Source organism: Pseudopipra pipra, chromosome 11 (assembly GCF_036250125.1).
Source record: "Pseudopipra pipra isolate bDixPip1 chromosome 11, bDixPip1.hap1, whole genome shotgun sequence".
In the NCBI taxonomy this organism is placed as follows: Eukaryota; Metazoa; Chordata; class Aves; order Passeriformes; family Pipridae; genus Pseudopipra; species Pseudopipra pipra.
In genome coordinates, this window is record NC_087559.1 from 20,720,761 (window position 1) to 20,746,122 (window position 25,362).

The window sequence follows — 25,362 nt, forward strand, 5'->3', positions numbered from 1 at the left end:
CCCCAACCCTTTTCTTCTCTACTCCAAAAGCATTCAAAACCCCTTTGTTTGGCAATAATTTGATTAATTAAAATCTCCATTTCTCCTACAGTCCTGGGGGTAAGTATCTGAACATGTGAAGAAAAAAGTGCCCAAGATTTTATTGTGCTCATTAGACAGAGAGGAGTTTATAGGTACTTTCAGCATCTTTCCTGTCTGGAGATTCTTCTGGAAGTTTCTTTAAATAGTCCTTCAGGAGAAGCTCGTAACGAGGAATCCTTTGCACTGGTTCAAGCATGTGATGCTGTAAAGTCAGGTTTCCACACACCTCCTGTTTCTGTAACAGAGAGAAAACAAGCACAAGGAGGGTTTGGTTTTGTTCCTGCCTTTGGTGTTAAACAGCAATGAAAAATGTCCATTTACATAAACCAGAGGAATATAGAGGAACTCCTCAACCATCATGGAATGACAGACTCATCAGGTTGGAAAACACCATCGAGATGATCAAGTCCAAACATAAACCTAACACTGCCGAGGCCACCACTAAACCCAAGTCCTCAAGTGCCACATCTACACCTCTTTTAAATCCCTTCAGGGATGGTGACTCCACCACTGCCCTGGGCAGCTGTGCCAGGGCTGGACAACCCTTTTGGTGAAGAAATTTTTCCAATAGCCAACCTAAACCACCCCTACTACAACCTCAGGCTGTTTCCTCTTGTCCTGTTCCTTGTTCCCTGGGAGCAGAATCTGCCATACCCCTGGCTCCCCCCTCCTGTCAGGGAGTTCTGGAGAGTGAGAAGGTCCCCCCTGAGCCTCCTTTTCTCCAGGCTGAGCCCCCCCAGCTGATCCTCATTAGACTTGTGCTCCTTCCCCAGCTCCATTCCCTTCTCTGGACACGCTCCAGCTCCTCAAGGTCTTTCTTGTCGTGAGGGGCCCAAAACTGCCCCCAGGATTTGAGGTGTGACCCCACCAGTGCCCAGCACAGAGGACAGTCCCTGCCCTAGGTTGAGGCCACACCATGGCTGGTACAGCCCAGGGGCCCTTGGCCTTCCTGCCCACCTGGGCTCCTGTTCAGCCACACCACACCCCCAGGTCCTTTTCCAGTGGGACACTTTCCAGCCTCTCTGCCCTTGAGTAGTGCTGCAGGGGGCTGTTGTGACCCAAGGGCAGGACCTGGCACTTGGCCTTCTTGAAATTCATACAACTGGCCTCAGCCCATGGATCCAGCCTCTCCAGATCCCTCTGAGGAGCCTTCCTGCCCTCCAGCCACAAGAGCTGACAGGTTTCATGTGAACCTTTGTCCCACGCGTGGCATTTTCTGCAGATATGCAACAGTGTTCTTGCAGATTCTGTGTTTCCTCACAGGCTCAGAAAAGGTCTTGTCACCCCCATGGCCCTGTGTAGCATCGTTCCCCACACACTACACAAAACCAGAATGTCCCTGGAGATATACTGCTTGCTAGAGCTCACTGCAGGAGCAGCACACACTGCTCACACACATGAAAGGAAGAGCTGCCTCAAATTCTACTTATTTTTCACTTGACCAAGAAGCATGGGGGGGGTTGAGACAGATTACATTAAATATCACCAGATAAGGCACCGATGTGCTCTGCTTGCAACAGCACTCAGTGTTGGAGTGTACCTGTTTTCACAGGATCCCTATTAAAAAAAAAAAAAAGAGCCAAGGGATGTTTCTATTTCAAAGAGAAGGAGAGATGAGAATCTCAGAAAGGAGCAGTAACTTGCTTTAAAGCACACAGGAAGTTCCTGCTAGCGATGCAATCTGACTCCACAGCAGCATGTTAACCACATACACACACATGCTCCTCTCCACAGCATTATTTTTACATCAGCTCACTAACGTGAGTGTTTCTAGTGTAAACAGCCTCTCCACAACCACATCAATTTCTCAGAGAAAGGCGCTTGTTTCAAGTATCTGCAATTTCCTCATAAATATTCCAGCCCACACCACTCTGCTGACTCGCTCTGTTCTCATAGCAAAGCCTGGAGATAATGAGATGAATGCCTGAGAGGAAAATACTGGCTCTCCTTCCAGAAATCCAAAGGTGTAAATTTACTTTCAAAAAGTATCTTGTCGCAGTGTAGCAAGGTGAGCAGTATTTCTGTTTAGGGGAGCTGAAGTGAATTTATCATCTCTCACGAGTTTTACAGCACCATATTTCCCAGGAAAATACAAGTGGGATGGAAAGAATCAGAGATTCCAGGGCACAAAACTGCATACCATTACCACTTGGATTATATTTCCAAATCCACTTACTATAACTTTCTCCATGGTCTTTTTATTTCTACAGTAGGATGAACTTTAACATAGGACAGCAATAGGGAAGCAGAGGAGGAGGTCACTCCAAGGCTCAGTCAGTTGTATTCACACACAAGTGCCCCCTTCTGAAAAGGCAGCACTGACAAAATAAACTGTTCCAAATAGGAAAAGGTTCATGCTAAGCAATTTTAAAAGTTTACAGAGTTTACACTGGAATTCTAATGACTTTACTAGGGGAAAGATAAATGTTTATTCTGTGTTTAATTCATGTGAGAATACAAAGCACATACATATAATATATAAACATTATTCATTATATGTTGTATATATTTAAAAGTATTTATGTGATGGTAGGAGAATGTTGACAAACCAAAAGTTATAATAAACTCACCAGCTTTTAAGTTTTGGCCCCAGCAGGTAGATGTGAACTGAACAGAAAGTATGTTTATCTTCAAGGTCAGCTAAAATCAACTTGTTAAGTCACAGTCATCCACTTATTAGTAATTTGATTTTTGCTTACTGTTTTCCCTAGTTTAACATAATTAGTAACTGTGAATGCCTTAAGTTGTATATTATATATATACTATTCCATTAGCAGCTTAGGTAGACCATGCATTCTGCAGGATCACAACACTCTTCAGCTGGTATGCTGGAAACTAACGGTGGCTTTTGTTAGCCCAGAGACAGGTCAGATGAGTGGACTAAGCATTCTGGGTCAAATCTCTGCCTCCTGCAGCCACAGCCATTGCTGTGAAGCTGCCAGTAAATACCCTAGAGCCCAATCCTGTCATCAGCAGGCTCCAGAGCTTCACCTCCTGCCTGCACTGCCAGTGCCTGCACTGCCAGTGCCCACACTGCCTGCCAAGTGTTCTGCTCAAGCAACAGCACAACTTCTCCTGGGCTGGGACAGGCACAGACTGACAGGTATCACACATCATTTGTGCTGGAAGCTTGGTGGTGGGAAGAGACAGATGAATCTCGTGGAGGGCAGATGGCTGTGCTGTAGGGAAAGCAGCCCCAAACAGATTTACCCCACAGAAAGCCATGTACATGGCTTGGCACAGGCTGAAGACAGAAGAACACTGCCCTGCCACGTGTGCAGGCTGGGTGCAGGCAGAAGAAGGGTAAAACAAGGCCCCGTGGAGCAGCAGCATGGCAGGAGAGGACCTCCCCCAGTCTCTGCTTCTCCAAGCTTCTGTCTGAGTCATGGCTGCAGCCCTGAGCCTCCACACAGGGCCTCTCATCTCCCAGGTTGCTGGGGGATTACTTGATTCCTGACAGCTGGCCCAGCCACAATCCTCCCATTTAGGGCAGGCAGCTGTGCTCCTTGCTCAGCTTAACCCCCTCCTTGCCAGCCCTTCCCTTCCAAAGGACTGTATCTGCTTTCCCAGGACTGGCACAGGGATGCTCTCGAGCTGCTGGAGCCTCCTGCATCCCTTCAGCTGGCCCAGGGCCTGAGGGGAACAGAGCAGTTTTACAGACACACCAGCATAAGCAGAGCCCTTCCCCTCTCCCCAAGCAGCTTTTTGTATAATGATGAGAAAACACATGAAAATCCCTGCTAAGCATCCTCCTGTGGAACAGTGATCCTGAGAGAGGTTGCATTGCAGCCTCTTCAGGAGCCTCAGGAAAACCAGTCCAACAGCAGATGCTGTCAGTGATATATGTCCAAATTCAAACACATCCACCTCAGAATGAAAATGCTCTTATTAAAAGCCAATTTAAATTAGTAATGAAGAAGACAAAGCAAAAAGAGTCAGAGTTGCTGGGCCAGTGGTGAAGTTTCGTTCTCTGACTTCTGACACTCCTCTTCAATCACAGAATCATGGGATGGTTTGGGTTGGAAGGGACCTTAAAGACCATCCAGTCCAACCCCTTTCTGCTAGACCAAGTTGCTCCAACCTGGCCTTGACCACTTCCAGGGATGGAGCAGCCACAGCAACTCTGAGCAACCTGTGCCTGGGCCTCACCACCCTCACAAGGAAGAATTTGTTTCCAATACCCAATCTAACCCTGCCCTCTGTTACTTTAAAGCCATACAAAAAAATCAAATAAAATCTTGAGTGGAGAAAAGCTACCTATGTGAAGAATATGTGTCACAGCAAAAGAGAGAAAGGACTGCCACTAAAATTGTGTATTTTTAGTATTAGTGTGGTATTGTCTTGTAGCTGAATACTGGGAAACAAATAAACTCACACAAATAAATGAGGACCTCTCGGTCCTGGTTCCTGCCAGGACACAGTCAATTTTTTCCAGCAGGTGGGAGAGGGCATGGGCAGGACCCAGAGGTTATTTGATACCTTTCCATACCATTCCATACCACCCTGTCATTGCCAGGCTGGGGGGAAAGGGATTCTCTCTCTTGTAGGAGGAGAAGCGAGGTGTAGTTTTGGAGTCTTGGTGGGGACACTAAATTGGGAAGCATCATTCCCCAACAATCTCTGAGCCTTATTATGCCAATTAACAACATACCTGTATGTTCTGAACAACGTCTTTGAAGGGAGAGGACCTCTGCATACATGTGTTCACTATGTCCATCGCCCTGTCAAAGTTCTTCACATATTCTCCATACATCTTCAGGAAAGGAGCAAGTTTCTGTAGGATATCTCCCAGCCGTGGGTTGACACTCCTGTGAGAAAGAGACAGGTAAGCATGGAAATCTCTGGAAATCAAAAGTGTCTTCAGAGAGAAAACACAGCTGTAAGACTTCCACAGCTGTCTCCCACATGCACAAGCACTTAAACACATGTGCAATCAAGACAGTCAGGCTAAGTTTAGTTTAAAGTAATTTATACAGCACCCCAGATGAAACCTCAAATATTAATCCTGATGTACAAGGGATGGTATTTCTGCCCCCACTGTCACTCTCTTAAGTGAAGGGCAGATTCAAACTGACCATGCATTGTTAAAGGAACATCTGTATATCTCTTATGCCCAGCACAAAATCTTGTGGGAAACTTTTACATTTTAAAAATAATCTTTTCCACCACAGCCAAACATCTGAAGAGGTTTTAATGCAAAGAGATGGTTCAGTTCAGCTGAGTAGTCCCTGGGGGCCAGGCACATATTTGCCTGGAGACACCCACCCCTCCATCCCAGGCTGGAGCAGCAGTAGCCACACATCTCTCTCTCCTCCAAACTCATGGCCAGACAGAGAGCCAGCCATTCTTCCCCCAGTCTGACCACACAAGACCCTCTTTAGCCAGTGAACAAGCTTCTACCCTCTTCTGACTCCCAGACTCTCCAGTTTTCCTCCCCTTTATTACAGCTGCCCCTGCAAGCTCAAGCACAAAGGTGCTGAGACTCATTTATTCCTTCTGGTCAGTGATGAACTGTGTGAAGACTGGACTCAGCCAAGAGAGATGCAAGCTCTGGTCTTGTCTTGGTCATGTAGGGCACCTGGAAAGGTCAGCACTATCTGCACCTGCCACCAAGTGCCATCTCAAGTTTCCTAGATCTGACTTACAATTAACTTTCTACCCATCACTGCACTTCTGCCTTAACTACAACTTACAGAATCACAGAACTATTAAGGTTGGAAAAGACCTTCAAGATCATCAAGTCCAACCTTCAACTTATTACAGTAGCCAAATTTTAATTGGTATTTGAAAATATTTATTTCATCTATGAGGCCAAAACAAGCAATTTCATTCCTTTCAAGTACTGCAATTTCATAATATTGCAGTAATAGGAGAGTTGGGAATGCAGTAAGGAAAACAGCTCTGGCAATACTTTGGACGGAAAGAACATATTCTGGAAATTTTGAGTGCTCAGACCTATTCCTGAAGTCAAAAATGCTTGAGAGACTCCATACTAATACATTAAATAACTAATGTATTAACTACTGCATTAAACCATTAAAAATTTGGACTTAGACTAGGCCTTATGGTTGCTATAGTTTCTTGAAAATGTATTCTTAAAGTAATTGTAATGACAGTTACCCACCATTCTTGTGTAATTCTTGTTTTGAGCTCAGGGAGAAGAAACTGCCCATGGAAACAATAGATGGAAGAAATGTTTGAGAAGATGCCCGTTATCACTTCGGATGAAATCCCTGCTTCAGACAACTTAGTGCAAAAAACCTGCAGAAGATGAGACAGCACCAACATTTATTTACAAAAAACAATCCCAGACACGCTGACTTTGGATTGTTGTTTTGCAAAACTGACTGCTTAGAACAGAGCTAAGGATTTTGATTTGTGGCAGTCAGTCCCTGGGGCCTTTCAGGAGGTTCACAAAACATAAGCCCACTGTCACTCAGAGTTACATTTATCAATAAAATTAGGAAAATATGAGCTGCAATTCAAAAAGGACTGAAACAACTGATATGATGAGACATCTCCTATTTGGGAGTGCAAGCTGCAAAGAACATCCAGTCCCTGAAGAGCACTTGCTGCTATTTACATAAATCAAAATAAACCATGTGATTGTTTTGTTTCTCAGCAGGAAAGACTAAAGGGAAAGACACCCCCCAGATTTCTACGGTCTAGAAACAGTCTCTGCTCATGTAAAACAAACACTGTAAGTCTTCCCTAGAGCTCCTAGAGTCAGAGGGTAGAGGGCTCTTGAAGTTACAGCTTCCACAAGCATTTCTAGCCAGGTGACAACTTTATTGTTCCTCTTTTTTCCCCATTCCTTTTTAAAAAGCCCTTTGTTAGCAATGTGTCTCATCCTCATTTTTATTTCATTCCTGCACATTCATGTGTTTTTTTTTTCTTTGAGATAATTGTAGAAATACCTGAGCTGTGTAGAGTCAACTCAGTATTTATTGGGAAGAAACTTTGGACTTGTCACATCAGTTTTACTTCATCCCCACGTGCAAACATGATAGACAACAATTCCAAAACACAGCAGTAAAAACACAGTTCACTCTAAGCATGGGGCTGACCCCTGTGGTCTGATTTTAGTAAGACTCCAACCTCTTGCACATCTAAGAGCAATCACAGATTTCATCATTTCTCAGTGTCTCCAGTGTCCCTGTGATTTCATCTCCCCATAAGCCCAGGGAGGAACCAAATGCTGATGGTGTCTGTATCTTAAACTGCTGCTGCTTTCCTGTTCCCCTTTCTGCCATCCTAATCCTCTGGCTTGACAGCAGACATCACTGCTGCTCATTGAAAAGAAAGGTGAGTTAATTCAAAAGGGAATCACCTGGTCCAAGAGATGGAGTCTTTTCACGTACGCTTCTTCCGTGTGCAGCAGCTCACTGGCAATGTTGAACAGCTTTTGGGGCTCTGTACACTGAAAAACAAATCACAAATTACAATCAAGTTACAACTTACAATCCATCTGCACCTACACCCCTAAGTTTCATCAACTGTTCTCTTTTCCATTTTGTCAGTGGCCAAAATCCTTGCCAGCAGAGGGGCCTGGAGTGAAGGAGGTTAACACACTTCAGAATCTGCTCTGTGTCCCTCATCAAAGGATCACTTTGCTCCAGAGATATTTTTAAAGCTATTTTCTGAAAGAGCAATTAGTAATGCAGTCAGTGGCTGGTCAGGACATCACTTGAGTTCATTATGGTTTTATAAAAAGAACCAGAAACATCCTCTAAAAACCTGGAAATAAGTCTAGCCTATTTGGAAAATAAGGCACTGGACTGTAAATCAACTGTTCTCCTTTTTGGACTCAGGTCCTTTAGCTGAAAAGAAAACAACTAGAAACCAGACTGTTTGGCCAGATTTCTCCTCTGGCCAGCACAGCATTACTCTCTATGGCATATTTCTAAGATTTTTGTGCAGCTTTAAACACAGGCCAATTCCCTGGAAAGAATTTTCGGCACTGTAACCCAAATCGCTCAGTGAAGTCTTTCATTAAGCTCATTTAAAAATATAAAATGAGAAAGGACTACTTAAAAACCCTAAATACAGTTACAAAGCACTGACTTTAGCCAAAAGCTACACAGACCCTTTGCTCTCTAAGTGCTTAAAAATATTTGAATTATTAGAATGCAGGCGTTAGCTGTCCAACACTCTTTTTAAGGGTTTAAATGCCATGCTCACATATAACCAAACCAGTCCAGAATGGAGGGTTGGCTGGTTTGTGTTCAGGAATACAAACATGGAAAACAGGCAGTGGTGACAATCAAATGTAGGGAAATTGTACTGGGCTGGATCCGGAAAAAAAAAGAGAACTGAGATGAAGGTAAGAGGTGTATAAATGATTCAGGGAACAGAGAGCACCGACTGGGTGCAATTAATCACTGCTTCCACGGGAAAACTGAAGGGCATCAAATAAAATCATCGAGGTGCTGCTTCAGGAGCTGCTTCCCCGAGCAACACAACGCTGCTGGGGGTCACCTTCCCACAGGTTCACAAAAGGAACGGACAAATCCACGGCGGAAAAATCCAGCTGAAGTCTATTAAACACACGGGGCTGCTTCCTGTTCAGGAGGCACCTGGGCCCCTCACCAGCAGCAGTGCTCCATCCCAAATGCCTGTCTCTGGTGCTTGCATTTGGGGCAGGGATTTCTGGACATATCCCCATCAGATCGTTAGAAAATATTAAATAAATACTCTCTTTAAGCTTCTTCAACATCACCGTATTTTGTTTCCAAACAAAGCTGACAAGAAAATTTTAAATACCCACCCCAAACACACATTTAGGCAAACTGCAGTACAAGCGAAAGACCTCAAAGGCTTTCCAAAGCAAGCCATGAACTCAAACAAACCAGACCCACAGCTATCCTACGGGGAGGATGAAGCAGCATGAAGCACCCACAGCTCCACAATATCAGTATTATTCGAAGGAAAGTGAATAGCTTTTCTGCATTTGAAGCAGCATCAGGCTCCTTTTGAAGCAATTCCTCTCCTTCCAGGCATGAATCTGGAGATAGGCAACCATGCCAGGAGTGAAGTTTCCACACAGGCTCTGTCTGCCACGCTACTGAAATATTTCAAGTCGACTCAAATACTCTTTTAAGCTATTTTAACGTGGTACACAACATCCTGCTCTGTTCGTTCACATGATATGTGTTAATGTTTAGGGGAGAAGAAAAAAAATCACAGCACAGTGAAGTTCTGAACTTGTTACAAGCAAGTACATTTTATTACAGCTTGCACAGAAGTGCACTGCTGGCCAGTCAAAACCAGTAACTGTGAGGATCTCCCACCGAGAAAGAATTTTTCTGCCAGTTTTGCTGGGCACAGAGGAGCACACAGATGAGAGGTGGCACACCAGCCACCAAGAGCATCCTTCGTGTTGTCTGAGTTTGGAACTCGAAGAATGTTTATTTCCAACAAAATAAGTTTGTACTCAGAAGTAAATCTTTACATAGCACAGGCGCTTTTCAACCTCCTGACCTTCACCATCTGCAATTCAGTTTATATTTCAAAAAAACTTGCTGACATCTGCTTAAACACCAAACAAGGGCTGAACAGATCCTCAGCTTGAGCTCAGTTTTACAGTGTGACTCTATCTTCAGTTGCTATCTCTGCTAGAGGCAGAGAGGCACATTTTTCAGACTGATTTGCAACATATTTGCCTTTCAATGGACATAACATTTTAAATGAAACTGTAGATTAATTAAATGTGAGGCAGTCCCATTCTTCTAACCTCATCTTGTGCCGTGGCAGGATGGCTTTAATAAAGCCTGAGCCATCATTCAGTTCACTAGGAACAAGATATTTCATGGTCCATGTTTCTCAAGCAGAAGTAAAACAAATTTGCAAACCCAGATGTGGACTGTATTATGCTCTGCCCAGTGCTCTTGTGGCACAGCCACAGCACGCTTGGGCCAGAACCCTACATCTACTGAATGGAACAGACTGGCTGCAGGGGTGACAAGAAAGAGTATTAAAAGGAGGAGGGAGGTGCTGACTCTACACCTGAAGCAGCATGATGCTTTTTCACTTCTTGTGGAAGATTAGAAAATTCATTCCCAGCTGTAACTGTCCAACAAAACATTTTGAAGTAAAAGAAAACACCAGCCTGACAACAAACAGAACCAGATTCTCATGAATGTCAGATGCACACCTGGGGCTGCATCTGCACCTCAAACACCCCAGTCAGAGGCACAGAGTGGCAGATGAACTGGTCTGATCTGTGCAGTGAAGTGGACACGGGTGCATCACTGCTCCCTGCCGACCCCCTCGCCCACCCAGCTGAGTGCCCAGGCCTATGGCTGGGCCAGGGATCCACAGAGGCAAAGACTGGCCTGGCTGTTACAAAAAGCAAACTGGGAAAATTTAAAGTACATACAAAGTTTAACGTGAGAAAACTTGGGCAGCGTCCTGCAGCAACCATTTTTCACACAAACTGGTGTGAGTAACCATATTCATTGGCATTTTTCTCACAAGGGGCTCTCAGCAAATCTTGCTGGGATAGAGCCTGGGTTAAAATCATACATGGTTATGCTTTAAAACCCCAGTTTATAGACTCCCTCCTACCCAAAAATGCTGAAAACAATATAGAAAAGTTATCCTATGCTTGATTGTCTTTGTTGCACTGAGATCTCATTGTCCTTAAGATACTTAAAAATAAGATGATGATGATAATATATCTGAATTTTCTCAACCAGCATTATGACTAAAACATTGACCTATACACATTTTTTGCAGAATATACACGGAGATAATCTCATCCAAAAGTCTGACTTGCAGCACTGCAGGCCAAATATTACAACACACACCAGACAATGAAATCAGAAGTGAAACTCCAGCCACGTACAGGCAGAATGGAAGCTTGTGTCAGTGAATGCATGAGGCCCACATGGGACTCCATTGTTACTATTTACACAGCAGGAAGCAGGACAGATGGAGACAGCCATTTTTTGGTGATTATGAACGAGCACGTGTTACTTTTAGTGAAAAATACCTAAATAAAAAGCTATGAGGCACTGTTACCCCTCCCAGAAGTGTTACTCAGTGCTCTGAGGCAGTCAGGAGAAGCCTTGGGTATATGACTTTGGAGCACAACAGGCCCTCAGTCTCACTTTCATGTCACTTCTTTTCTTTGTAATCATCAAGGTTAATGTGCATCAGCTCCTGGAGCTCCTGACATTTTCAGAGACATTATCAAAACTAATAAGCTTCCCTTGTTCATTTTCATTTTGATAAAAGATAACTGGAAATCCCTGTAAGTCCCTCCTGAGATTTTAAAACATATTCCAGTAATTTTGTGCTAATAGTGAGCCATGTAAGACTGGTGCAGACTCCCAAAGGAAGCCACATCACACTGCAGAGCTACACTGACTAAATTAAACAATACCAGCCATGTATCAGGCAAGGTTACTTCCTCAGCCCTGGGCTGTGAGAAAGCTCAGGTGGAGGATGGGGAGATATCTGAAGTAGAAAATTATGTTTATTCATGAGCTTCACTTACCCTGATATCCTAGGAGTTACTGAGCCATCATTAAATCACTCTGCAGCTGTACTTCTTATGCATCCTCCTCCAACTATAGCAACTTGCATATTTAATGGCAGTGCTGGTTACCTCCGTGGTGCAGCTGCAAACCCTGGTACCAGGAGCAGGAAGGGATATGCAGAAAAAAGACACTGGCTCCCAACATAAAGCTTTCTGGAGGAGCTGAGGTCTCCCCAGCTCTCAAGCCAGCAGCTGCTGCCAACTGAACTCTCCTCCTTCAAGCAGGGCAGGTTTTCTGGGAAATCATCACGTTAGTCAAGGGTGATGTGAAACTCCAGCCTAAGGATAACCATGGAACAAGACAACTTGCAATCACACCAGCTCTCCTCACTGGAAGCCATGGCCCCTCACCCCAGTCCTGAATCCTGAGTGCCCCAAATCTGCAACAGAATCGAAGAGGAGAGCAGGAAAGGACCTCAAGCTGTGCCAGGGGAGGTTTGGATTGGATATCAGAAAGAAAATTTCTTCACTGAAAGGGTGGTCAGGCACTGGCACAGGCTGCCCAGTGAACTGGTGGAGTCACCATCCTGCAAGTGTTCAAAAAACACGGAGATGTGGTGCTTAGGGACAGGGTTCAGTGGTGGGCCTGGCAATGTTAGAGTAATGGGTGGATTTAATGATCTTGGAAGTCTCCTCCAACCTTAATGCTGCTGTGATTTTATGCAGATACTTTACACGGGAATTCATTTCACACTTAACACAGGAATTGGCTCCACACGCTGCATCCCCAGAAGAGGGCACAATCCTTACACTGAAGGCTCTCTCAGCCTTCCCCCTCCACGTGGCTGCAAAAACAAGGTGACTTGGTGTAGCTTGCTCAGCCTCAAAACTGCCCTTTGGAAGGGGAAATCAACTCAAAATGCAAGGGAGAATCTGCAGTGCATCACATAAATGCACCTCAGGAAGAAGAGCAATACAAAACACCAAAACAAACCAGTCTTCCTCTAGAGATACCTCTCTCATAAACTCACCAGGCCTGCTCCAGAGAATGACAACCTCAGAACTCTATGTTTTATCAGCATTATTTCATACTATAGGGACACTTAACCGAAGGAACAAGACTTAAAAACAGCCATTGAAGCTTTGATGTCTTACAAAATGTTGGGATTTGTCAGCAAAGCACTTCTTAATCATTCAGTAAAGTGTTCAGCTTGGGGTTGCCACAGTTGGTTTGATACAGCATTGCAAACGGTAAATTTAATCACCAGATTAAAGATCTTTTAATTTAATGCATTTTATTTTCCAGGAGTTGGACTTTGATGATCCTTATGGGTTCCTTCCAACTCAGGAACTGGCCTGTTGCAACTAATAACCAATCTTTTAAATAATATTTCAGTTGCACAGATTATGAATATAAAATAATTAAAGTATGTCACTCTGTGTGTGTGTATATAAACACACTCTTGTTGAGCTCTGAGAGACAGAACTTCTTGCACACCACAGACCCACGTGCCATTTTCATCACACTTCTACAGTCACTGGCTGATCCGACCCAGAAACAGCCACATTTCCCAAGGGACAAGCTCTCAACAGACACAAATCCTGATATATTTGGTGATTTCAACAGAGCCACCTGATCTGCACAAGCCAAGGTGTGGATGCTACACTTCACCAGCTATACTTCACTACTTGCAGGTGCTCATTGTATTCTTTAAAACACCAAAAATGCAGTATATTAACTTTAGTGTCATGACGGCTGAGGGACAAAAAAAACCCCCAAACCCAAACACCTCCAAATACAAACAAAAAACCTCACCACAAAAAGTGAACATCTTGCAGAGATTTTGCATGATTCTGTTTTCTTTTTCTGGAGAAACTGAATCCATTCTATCAGCACTATTTCTAAAAATAACTGACTTGATAAAAAGATAATCAAAGGAATCTGTCATTAATCTTATACAGCTGCAGTAAATACCCAACAGCCTGGGCTACATTATTCTGGAATCAAAGAAAATCTCTTCTAGCTACAGTTTCCTGAAGAGTCACTTGAGGTAACTACCATCAAAACAACTTCTTCACCCTTAAGAAGTAGTCACACCAATAAAAGCACAAAAAAAATATTATAAATTCTGTGTGAGACGAGATTTCAATCATGCCTGTCCTACTCAGATGCAAGGTCCCGACCCTGCAAGGTGGGTGATCCAATTAGCCCCCCAAACATCACAAAACCCCACTGAAAACAACAGGCTCTAACAAGCTGAACCTAGACAAATCCAGACAACAAACACAAGGTGGGAGTCCTGACCTACAAAAGTATTTAAATTTTAACAGCTTACCTCTGGCTGTGAGGGATTCTCTTAAATGAAACCTTTTAAAGCAAGACTGGGAACCTTTCTAGAAGATACTATCTAAGTCAGGAACAAGCTAGGATCTGCATGAAGCAGGAAATAATACTGTCTGTCACGATCCTTTGATGTAAAACCAACCAAACAAATAACCCAAACCATGTATGAAAGTGATCCAAGGGATCTCTCACCAGAGTCAGGTTTCAGAGCACGTACTAGCACTGAACAAACTCCCTTACCTTGTTTACATCCAAATACTCTAACTTTGGCACTTCTGCTGTCTCTTGCTCCTCGCTGCTTCCTTCATCAATGTCACTGTCCTCATCCTGTGTGGAGTCTCTCTTCTGCTCTGCAGAGGAAGGTTTGGTGCCCTTTTTGTCAGGTTCCACCTCCCCTGGGTTCCCAGCCATGCTGGGTTTCTTCTGCTCTGCCCCTTCTTCGCTGGGGAACGTTTCTCCAGCCACGCTACAAGAAGGACTGTCAATGCCACTGTCTCTGTTGGGAATTTTACTGTTCCCGTTCAGTTCCGCAGTTGAGTCTTTACTGCCGAGCTCTCCAGAGGGCTCTTTGCTCCCACTCACAGCAGTACAGTCCTCATGGCTTTTGTTATCACCTATGCTCAGCTCTTTAATTTTCATTATGTCTGTGCTGGTTAGATCCGTGCCGCACGGGACGTCGGGCTCGGCCTCGTCCGGCTCGGCTTTGTCGGTCGCGGAAGAGCCGCTGGAAGCCACTGTGTCACAGTCACACGAGCTCGTCTGCTTGGAGGAGTCCAGGCCAGGTTCCATCTTCAGAGCTAAATTTAGCTGGTTTCTCTGAAGGATATGTACAGGTTGCCTGTGGGTGAAGAGAAAGCATCACAGTCATTCGTGTTAACACTCAGAGGTTTCATCAGTGCCCTGAAAGAGAGAGAGGGTCTGACTGTGCTTTGATTCAAGTTGTGTTTCTTGCATCCCAGTGACAACCCCAGCAGGGCAAGTGCATGCACACGGCAATAATAACCATCCCCCAACATCATCTAACAAAAACACACCGCCCCAGCCCTAAGTTCTACTGAAATGGCTCCACCACAATCCCGGGCCTTTAGTGTTCTCCATGTAGCCTTGAAGAACAGCCTGGTTTGAGGGTCTGGGGAGGGAGGAATCATCCTTTAAAAGAAGTATTTGGTTGTGGGCTCGTTTAAACAGGAACTCTCATTCTTTAGCAGAACCAAATCTTTGGGGAAAGGTATTTTCTGCCAGAGAGGATGTACTGAAGCTCGAGAAGGCACTACTTTTTCTCTTTGAAAGACACCAGGTTCACTCACATGCTCCAAGGCACAGTATGGTGCCCCTGTTTCTATCTCTCTCTTTATGAAAAAGAAAAACAAAATTACTTAGCTCCATCAGGCAGGTTTGGTCTTAAAAGAAAGTTTTCATATGTTTGTAAACTGAGCTGGTTTTACAGCCAAATACGTATATTTTACCCAATTTAGTGTCACTCATATACAGTGTTTCAGAGGAAATACTGTTCTACATGACACTGTTTCACAGTACACTGCAATTCAGCCTCCAAGAAGCAAGATCTGATGTATACTGAATCTCAGACAGAAAATTCGATTATTTTATATTGCAATAATCAAGTCCCTATGATACAATTCCCACATCAAGCCAACTTACAGAAAGCAGACTCTGGGCCACTTGTCTCTGGTACAACCTTCCCAAATTCAGCAGGTCTCAAGCTCCTTAAGCACAACCGTACGTTACAGACTAAAACTCGCTGAAATACAGCTTTTATTAAAAAGACACTCCATCCTCAGTGAAGTTTTGCACTTCCAGTAGAAAACATCCCAAGAGGACTTTCTGTGTGACCATTACAGTTAATGTTTTCTACTGTTAATATTATAAGTTAAAAATGCAGAAAAGGGAGATGGGAGCAGATCTCGCAAAGCCGTATTTACCTAATGCTTTCAAATTTCTCAATGAGCGTGTTGACTCCTGCTGATATTGGTATTTCGTCCTCTCCAGGTGCTAAGCTCTTTGATGACTTGGGATCAGCTGGCAAAGGCCGAGATGGTGCAGGAGGAATTCTTTCTTGCCCAGGTTTGAGATGGACAGGCTTAGGAGGTACTAATAAAAGAGAAGGGAAAAAACAGGAGGATAAATCTCCATCTTCTTTATCCTAAACTGGGAACAAAATCCAGACCGAGGGGAATGCATTCTTCCATCATTCTCCATGAACTGCAAGGGTGCAGTCCTGAAGTATTGCTTACACCAAAGCAAGCTGCTAAATAAAGCTGATGGGCTTCTACCTTGTGTTTGTACAGCGTGCGAACAAACCAAGGCTCGCAGAGCTGCACAGCTTCCTCGTTACCAAACAGGATGCACGGCTTACGTTTCGTGTTCACAAGTCTGCTCACCATCTCAGTCACACCAATGAGCTTCCCCTCCCATGACTTCTCAAAATTCAGGCACTCTGTTAAATCTCTAATATTGTGAAAGCAAATGGGGGCTTCGGGGGGAACGACAACTCAAAGCAAACAACCAAAACCCAATCCCACCGTGGATTTCAGTGCCTTGTGTCTGCTTGGTCAAAAACCGCACAGGCAGAACATAATGGCTTTTCTTCCTCCCCTTCTGCCTTCCCCCTCTCCTCTGTGGTGTAGCGTCTTCACAAATTTCCTTCCTCTTTTGACTCTACGTTGAGTTGCATATGATATAAATAAAACACGCGTTGTAAGAATGCACACGTTCTGCCTCAGGACTCACGGGGAAGCCAAGGTACAAAGTTTAACACAAAATTTCAAAAAAATGGCATTAAAACGTAATGTCATTTTAAAAAATTTATCCAGCCCTTCCATTGATTGCAGAGTAAATGGTTTACCATATACAAGGATAACCCACGGCAACAGGTTCCCATGCTGTCACAGTTTCAGACAGGGAAAGCAACTCCCATAGGCAGAGCTGACACTCAAAGGCAGGAAAACTGGCTGTGGGATTGCTCCCAAAGCACACCCTGCTTGGAGTAGCACTGCCAGGTGTCCCCTCCAGTCTAGAGTATCCAGAGTTGATACATTAAATGAGGAAACTCTACCTATGTGTTTTATTAAAAAACATTTTTGAGAACAATTTCTTCCAGGCATTTCCAACTTTTAAATGGTCCATGTGGCACATGGGATCAGCACTGTAGTGGAGTTTGAGGCAGCAACTGTTCTGAGTGTAATTTCAAGGTCACCTGCTTTAGGAGACTAAATGGAGGCATACACACCTGAAAAGCCAATTCTTGTTGTCCTTACCTTCCAGAAGGTAAGGCTCTGCATCTGTTCTAAGCTCCACATCAGCCCAGATGGCCACCCTGCTCCAGTGGATGGGGAGCTGCCATAGCAGTCCATAAACAGTCATCTGAGGTCAGTGATGAAGGGATGTTAAAGCATTCTGGAGCTCTGAGTATAGGTCAGATTATAAACTCCCTACGTTACTGAGTTTATTTCAGCACGAAAGAAAAAAATCGAATCGAAGAATCTGAGCTTTAAGGGGACACTTCCTATAAGAGGATTGATTTGATCGGTCTCCAAAAATATCTAAAATTCTTATCTTCAAATAAAGATGTTATAGTCCAATTCTGAAGAGACCTCCACAAACCCTATCTCACACAGGAATAACAGGGAAGAAGGAAAAGAAAATCCTCTTGCATATAAACAGGATGGTTGAGCTCTAGGTTTTGCTCACCAGGTTTTCGTGTGCATACCATGTGACCAGTGAGTGTCTGGCCATGTTTCTCCTTGTAAAAACAAAAGACAACCCAAAAACAAGTATCCATGCCCATGAAGCCAGAAAAGGAAAGCTCTGGGCTCCCTGCAGAAGGTGCACAGTGTAGCAGGCACACAGGTCAGAACTGCCCCACTTATTGCATCAGGTCCTTCAGAGCTGGCCCTGGTCCACAGCACCCAAAGGTTCTACACTAATACCAAAGCCTTTACACTGGGTGTCACTGCTGCCCATGTAAACACTTGATGCCTTTCCTGTTAGTGGATCCACCTGAATCACCTGAGACAACACACTCTGCACTGAATCAAAAGGAAGGAGGAAAACACTTTTGTTAATTCTGAATTTTTACCTCCTGAAGTAATGTTGAGAAATGGAGACATAAGGATGGAGGCAAAGCCACTGACCCTACCAAGGATGACTTATCAAGGCAAGTTTCAACCAAAGCAGACGTGGTTCAAGACCAAGTGCACCTGGGTTGGGGCAATCCCAAATACAGACTGAGTGGAGAACATTTTGAGACCAGCCCTGGGGAGAAGCAATGGGGTGTTGGTTGTCAAGATGCTCGACATGCCCAGGCCGTGTGTGCTGGCACTCAGAAAGCCCTGTGTCCTGGCTCATCCCACAGCCTGGGCAGCAGGTGAGGGGCAGGGGGCATCTCCCCCTCTGCTCCATTCTGGTGAGACCCCACCTGCAGAGCTGCCTCCAGCTCTAGGGTCCCCAGCACAAAGAAGACACTGACCTGTTGCAACAAGTCCAAGGGAAGCCATGAAGATGCTCCAAGAGCTGGAGCCCCTCTGCTCTGGAGACAGGTTGGGAAGAGCTGGGGGTGTTCACCTGGAGAAGAGAAGGCTCCAGGGAGACCTTAGAACTCCTTCCAGTGTCTAAAGGGGCTCCAAGAGAGCTGGAGAAGGACCAAGGCCATGGAGTGAAAGGACAAGGGGCAGTGGCTTCCCACTGCCAGAGAACAGGGTTAGGTGGGATACTAGCAATTAATTCTTGGCTGTGAGGGTGGTGAGGCCCTGGCACAGGTTGCCCAGAGAAGCTGTGGTTTCCCTATCCCTGGAAATGTTCAAGACCAGGTTGAACGATGCTTGGAGCACCCTGGGCTAGTGGGAGGTGTCCCTGCCCATGGCAGGGGAACGAGATGAGCTCTAAGGCCCTTTTCCATTCCCATTCTGTGAGTCTCTGATTCTAATCAAAGCTAGAAGTTTGCTGCATGGAAGAGATACCAGCATTACAAAGCATTTTCAGGTGCTCCCTGAAGGCTGAAGCCACATGCTGGAATGCTATTTCCCCACTCCTCCTTCTCCTGAACAGCGACCTGGCTCTTTGGAGGAGGCAGAACCCAACCCACAAAATCTTGGTTGCAGAAGGAACAAGTGAAATAACGAGAAGCAGCAGAACCAGAAAACTCAAAGGCAAGGTTTAAATAAGTGGGAGAAGGTATAGCCCAGGCTTGGCCCTGGGTCTGTAAACCAGCTGGGAATATGGGGCCCTTCCCTCACTGAAAAATGAGCATCTCAGCCTTTGCATTATTTCATCTCCCCTGGCCATGAGTTCCTCTCTCACAAGCACCTTCTCTACAGTAAAGCAAACACTCAACATGCATTTATTAGTGACTGGATGGAGACATTCCCAGCCACCATCCCAGCCTAAGGGCTGTCTGGGGGGCTGTCCTGACTTGCTGAGAAAGCTGGGAGGACCTAATAAAGAAAAAATCTAGTGGTGTGAGTCACACTGGGAGATTTACTTACTTTAGTTAAGGTCCTGGACAAGAAGAGATTTAAAAATATACAGATGCTGAAGGAGATTATGGAGGGTTAACCCCTGGGGAGCAAATACACTCAAAGGAAGAATAAATGGCCCAAAAGCACAGGCTTGGGTGGAGGTAGAGAGCTGCTTCTGGAGCCTCAGGTGGTGATGCCACACAAGAAACAGGCCTTAGTGAGGCAGCCACGTGGCTCTAAGGAGAAAGCCATGGGAAGAAAGGATCTTGCATAAAAATACCTACAGAAAACTAAAGAAAGATTTATTGTCTGCACCACACTGTCACAACTGCTTTCTGTGGATATGGCCACCAAGAAAAAGAAAGGATGTTATACATTAAAAACATCAACTTCAAGAGAGTAATTTCAAAAAAACTTTTGGGGTTTTTTTTTTATAAATGTTGATGTTTTCATTTTCCTGGAGAGGAAGTATTGAACTATTACTTATATATGAAGTATTGTATAGTTAGTATTCTCCTTTCTTTTCTGTGTATAAAACCCATAGAGTAACAAAAGATCAATGACAAGGGAGAAAAGCCATTTCAAATTTACAAAGCTGTACAAATAAAAGTGTGTACACTGTACAAATAAAAGCTTCACAAATAAAAGTGAAGACAAAAAAAACCTGTACTATCTTCCCTTGCAAAGTATCCTATGTATTGTTCTCTCCTGTCACACATAAGCTAATTGAAGATACTTTTTAAAAGCAGTTTTATTATAAAGGAATAATAATAAAATATATAAAATAATAAGAAATAACAAAATCACTATTTAAAATTCAAGGCAAAGAAGTGTCTTTCAGGAGGATGGCTGGCACATCCATAACTGGGACTTGTCACCTGGATTTGTAGCTTTGGCTAAGCTGGCTCATCCTGGTTTTTAAGTGTTGGATGCTACACAACAGTCTCAGGGGAATTTTCACAGGGACTCCTTCCCTGGACTATTTTTACAGTGACATCAAGAAGCCCAGAAAAATGAGTTCTGTCAAAAAAAGCAACAGCAAGAGTAACCAGTCAAGAAAGCATTTTACCTTTGGGTGTTTATTTCACCTCTTTAACAAATTTCCATCCTTTTCCATCCTTATGAGACAGTAGATACACTGACTTCTGTTCTGAGCTTAAGGCTGTAATGGCAGAGAGAGCTTGGGGGGGTGTGAGCAGCAGAAAGAAGCAGTGGTACCTGTCTTGGTGATGGAAATAAATCATGTTCATCTACTTAGGTAAGTTTTAAGCATAAATTGAATCAAGCCAAGTAGGCTCCCTCCAACTTTTCTGAAATTCTCACATATAAAAAACATGTTACTTCTTCAGTGCCTGGAAATCAGTGCCACGAGTACAACAGCAAAGTATCTACACCAGCTGACTTCATTCTAGTTCTTACTGAACAGACACTTATGCCTTTTTATTGTCAGCATTAACAACATTCACGGAACACCCACTAATTAAACCTGAACAACCAAGATCTCTGGGTGAAAGCTTCATAAAGGCACAGACCTTGTGGGATATTTAAAGTGTGAACTAGTATATTAATTTATTGTTTAAGGTCTACTTCCAGAAGCAGAAAATACAGTGCTTTCTTTGTTGTTGTTCAAGGCTGAACTGCTTTTGTATAGACATTTGAATTGGGAGGGGGTGATGGTGCAGCAGCTCAGTGTGTACAACACCAAAAGGTCATTTTTTTCACGTGACAATGACCATCTATCACATGGATACATATCTTAAAAAAATTCTGGTTTATGAACTTAGTATCTTCTTGAGGCTCACCTTCCTTTGTTCCTAACACCCCTATGGTATTTGCATCCCCAATTCCCTTGAGGCAAGCACCATTACATACATAAGAGTAATTAATTCTACAAAGCAGGAAGTGTGATAGCAGGACACTTGGCAAACTGACATCACAAAGACAGACCCCATGTCATTTCACTAATGGAGAAACATGGAAACAATTCATCCTCTTTCAAGAAATGTACTGAAGTCTTCTTTTTGTTTTGTTTTTTTTTTTTCCCCAGAAGCCTGAGGAGACTAGAAGAGCAGCTGGAGACCAGCTGGATCACGCTTTTTCCTGGCTCCTCTTCCACCCTACTTTGGGATTGCCACCTATTTGACTACGAGCTGGCAGGTCTGTGGAAGTGCCACAGCCCACATGTGATTGGTTTAGCTTCTATTTCTCATTTTTAAAATACATTCGTTTCATTTAGGCATTTCCTGCTGCCATGCAATAAATGGAAACCAGACTAGCTTTAGACAATTAGCTATTATTACCTAAAACACTCTTCAAAAAAATTTATTCAGAATGTAAACCATATTGCTAAATTCAGCTTGCACTTCACAGCTGCGTAACAACAGTACACAAAATATAAAATGACCAGTTAAGTAATTGGTTATTGCTGAATCAATTTCTTCTTGAGGGCCTCCCTAGGTGGTTATCTAACATTGGGAAAAATGAACATAATAAAACCCTATCAAGCTACACATTAGAACATAAAAGTAACTATTTCGCCGGGACTCAAATTAAAACAATAATTTTAAAATATTACACTTTCCATGCCATAGGAGCTTGTACAGCTTCTAGAAGGCCAAAGCCACTTGCCTTGGGGTTTCTGCAGAGGATGCATTTTGGCCAGTGGACCTTTGGTTTTGGGCTTCCTTCCAGCCTGATGGAGACATTGTGCCGAGCCGACGTGCTGCAGTTCCCCGCATGCTTCCAACACAGGACTGGAGTCAATGTGACATTTGATTTGAAAAGGAGAACAAGGGCAACCTGGGGGGGAAGAGAGGAGGGGGAAAAGTCAATATTTATTTTGTTCTGTTAACCCTGAAGAAAATTTGTGCTACTTCTAGAAGCATATCACTCACCCAAGTTCTTGAGGAAGGGGAGGGGAGTAGGAGAGGGGTGAGCCATTCACTCACAAGTTATTACAACCAATACATCCAGCCTTAATAATCCTGTCAAACTGACTGACTGGTAAGACAGGTGGAATTTCGGTCATGTTGTCTTTAATTAATGATTTACTTCTTTATTACAGACACCCGAAATAAAAGAGCAAATATAAAAGATAAAAAACATTTCAAAAGGATTTCTCCAAACAGAAATACAAGTGCTGCAGCACAGAACATTGTTTCACTTGGTAAGATAAACCTAAATTAGGGTGATTTAGAAATGTGTTCCGCATAGTGGGAATGGTACAAGTGCCATTCCTTCAGATTTAATCACTCAAGCTGCATTTAACCCCTATTTATTACTCCTCTGTCCATAAAATATTAACATTCCTTCAAAAGGCTCTGGTCTAGAAGATGCTGTTAAGATATGATTCAGTGGGAACGCAGAGAAAGAAATGATTAATGTGATTGTTTGTCTTTAATTTAACATCCTTGATTCCCTTCTGTGGGGCCTGGGGAAGCAAACCCAGACATCGGCTTTCATGGAGTGGAGACTGCAGCTTTTCATTTGGGTTTTTTTGGACTTGTGGCAAGCCTCCAGCTACACAAAACCCCCGTGTCAGCTTTACCAGTGTGCCACGAGAAGGTTAAAAACCAGTTTGAAAAGGACTGTGGTTTAAAATTGCTGAATACAAACACATGAATACCTGTGCTTCCGGCAATACTGAGAAGCGGAAAATGTATCAAATTTAGAAATTTGAACGTGAATGCATTAAAAAAGGGCAAAGAAAACATGGCAGACATTCTTTCCATACCCTCGTTTAAAGTGGGCTTGCTGAATTTACCAGCATCTTGCTGGGCTTGCTGAATTTACCAGCATCTTGCTGGAGTGCGAGGTGACCTGCATCAGGTAGAAAGGATTCATATAAAAGTGAAAAAACAGTGTTTCCCTTCCTGTGATGTCTTCAAGAACACGGGTTTAGCTTCAAAAATGCCACCTACTCTTGGCCAGATTCCTATTAAGATCAAAAACCTGAAACGAAAAGCCCCTCCATCCACATCAACTAAATTATTCTGGGCTTGCACTAATGGTATTAAACAGGATGTGACTTTTTGAGTAAATCCACTGGAATCTGAGCTGTGCAGACTCTCGGGAAGATTAGCTGAGGGCTGCCCTCAAAATGCAGAAACTTCCACATACGTATTTTTTTTTTAAAAAAGGGCATAAAATATTAAAGCAGATTTTGTTGTAAAAAATAGATTCAGATGACACAAACCTACTTACTGATCTCTGCCACCCAAATATACAACCCCTGAATTCCCCGTGTATGGCTGCCAGTTGTTGCTGTTGAAGCTTCATTAGCACTTCTACCACAAAACCTGCTTTTCAGCAGATTTGAGACCAGCTATTAAAACATCCTTCCAGCTGAAAACAGGAAATTATAAGTACTAGGTTCCATTCACATATAATTTCACTTATCAGGAAAATTCAGCGAAAGTAGAGTAGATTATTAGAGCAGATCAACAGATTATTGCAAACACACCATCACAGAAAGAGTTTACACAGATGCCTCAGCTCTGGGGACCCAAAGTTCCCTGTGACAGCAGCAGTGTCACCATGGGCTAGTTTTATAGGGGAAGGACTAGGAATTCTTCCTTATTAACAGTTGCTCAGCACAGTCAGAAATTAAAATAGTGCACAACTGAACATCCTAGGCCAAGCCCAGCTACTCCATGCTGACTCAGGCTAAGGTACCAGTCGCCCCAAGCATTCCTCATTCTTCTTCAACCACTGCCACAAAAAAGGACCATCCTGTTGGTATGATTTTGTCAAGTTTCAAAAGGAATTAAAATCCAGCTCCTTTTTCTTTTCTACTGAGATTCACTGCCGTGAAAGCAGGTCTGACCACCTTACTTTTCACTGTAAACAAGAGCCAGTGGCTACTCACTTGCCTTCAAGTGTGTGGCACCATCATACACCTCTTAGGTCTGGGCTAAAAGCTCTTAAGACCTACTCATGGTACTGCAAAGTAGAGTGCTTTGATCCTTTTTTTATAAATTCACATACAAGTTTTTCTCTGCTACTGCAAGATCCTGTCAAGTAACCATGGCACAAGATCTTCCACTGGTAATTACTCAACAAACACGTCCATCTTGCTCAAAATTTGGCTCTGAAAGCTCTAGGACTCATACTCAGAGGCATTTGCAGAGTAAATACTTTGTGAAGCCTTATGTTACCTCCCATTAAACAAGAGCATCCAAAAAGCAGTGGGCACACAGCAGAAAATAAAGCTGATTAGTAGCAGAAGAGGAACCTAGAAAGCCACAAGTGCCTTAAAACCTAAATGTAGTGCTGGCCCTAAATCAAGAAAAATATGCAGGGGTGAAGCCAGAGAAGTGGCTTTCATTCTTTTTTATTTAATTTAAGCCAACTGGTTCTCCCTCTTTGTCTCTGATGTGGACCCTAAGGGCTGCTTTCTGCACACAAGTCAAAAATCCACTTTCCTTACATATTTTTTCAAGTGTTACAAAATTATTTGTGAAAACAAGATTCACTGGATTATTTCACGTGGAATTTCCTGAAAGTAAAACCTACTGTCTGCCAAGCACACTCCAGGGTGCTCCTGGAAATGGGAAACAAGAGGGACAACATAAATAAGGACACAGGCACAGCCCAGGTAACCACTCCCAAGATGTCTGTGGTTCTGCCAGGTGCTTCCAGAGGTGAGAGCAAGTGATGGGCCCCATCACCTGCTCTCTTGCACCCACCAAACCTGCAGGATCCAAACCAGAACTGCCTCCTCTTTGACCTCTGGTCCAGCCTTGGATGGGGCAAACTCTTCCTAGACCGGTGTCCTGGTTCTGACCAGGACAGGGTTAATTTTTGCAGTAGCCAGGAGGGGCATGACCAGGACCTGGAGGTTTTTCTATATCCCTCAGGCCATACCAGGGGGAAGTGGGGGAAGGGGTCCCTTCCAGTCCATGGTATTGTTTTTTGCTCAAGGACCTGGGTGCACTTGGTGGGTAATGCAGAGGGAGAGGGAAACACGATGTGCACCTCAA

At 43.8% G+C, this 25,362-nt stretch overlaps 1 protein-coding gene across 10 annotated transcripts in view; it reads right to left on the minus strand.

Moving 5' to 3' along the window:
- The window catches only part of FGD3 (FYVE, RhoGEF and PH domain containing 3), a 109,154-nt gene that overhangs the window by 28,826 nt on the left and 54,966 nt on the right, over positions 1 to 25,362 (minus strand). For all 10 annotated transcript variants that reach the window (XR_010433586.1, XM_064668120.1, XM_064668118.1 and 7 more), the window contains exons 2-8: positions 22,010 to 22,180; positions 15,848 to 16,016; positions 14,148 to 14,745; positions 7,412 to 7,501; positions 6,206 to 6,342; positions 4,733 to 4,889; positions 178 to 316 (exon numbers count right to left, since the gene is read on the minus strand). Coding sequence is in view for 9 of the 10 variants with exons in the window: in XM_064668120.1 (XP_064524190.1) it covers positions 178 to 316; positions 4,733 to 4,889; positions 6,206 to 6,342; positions 7,412 to 7,501; positions 14,148 to 14,745; positions 15,848 to 16,016; positions 22,010 to 22,180 (1,461 nt within the window). In the remaining variant the exon portion in view is untranslated. The remainder of the gene's footprint in view (positions 1 to 177; positions 317 to 4,732; positions 4,890 to 6,205; positions 6,343 to 7,411; positions 7,502 to 14,147; positions 14,746 to 15,847; positions 16,017 to 22,009; positions 22,181 to 25,362) is intronic.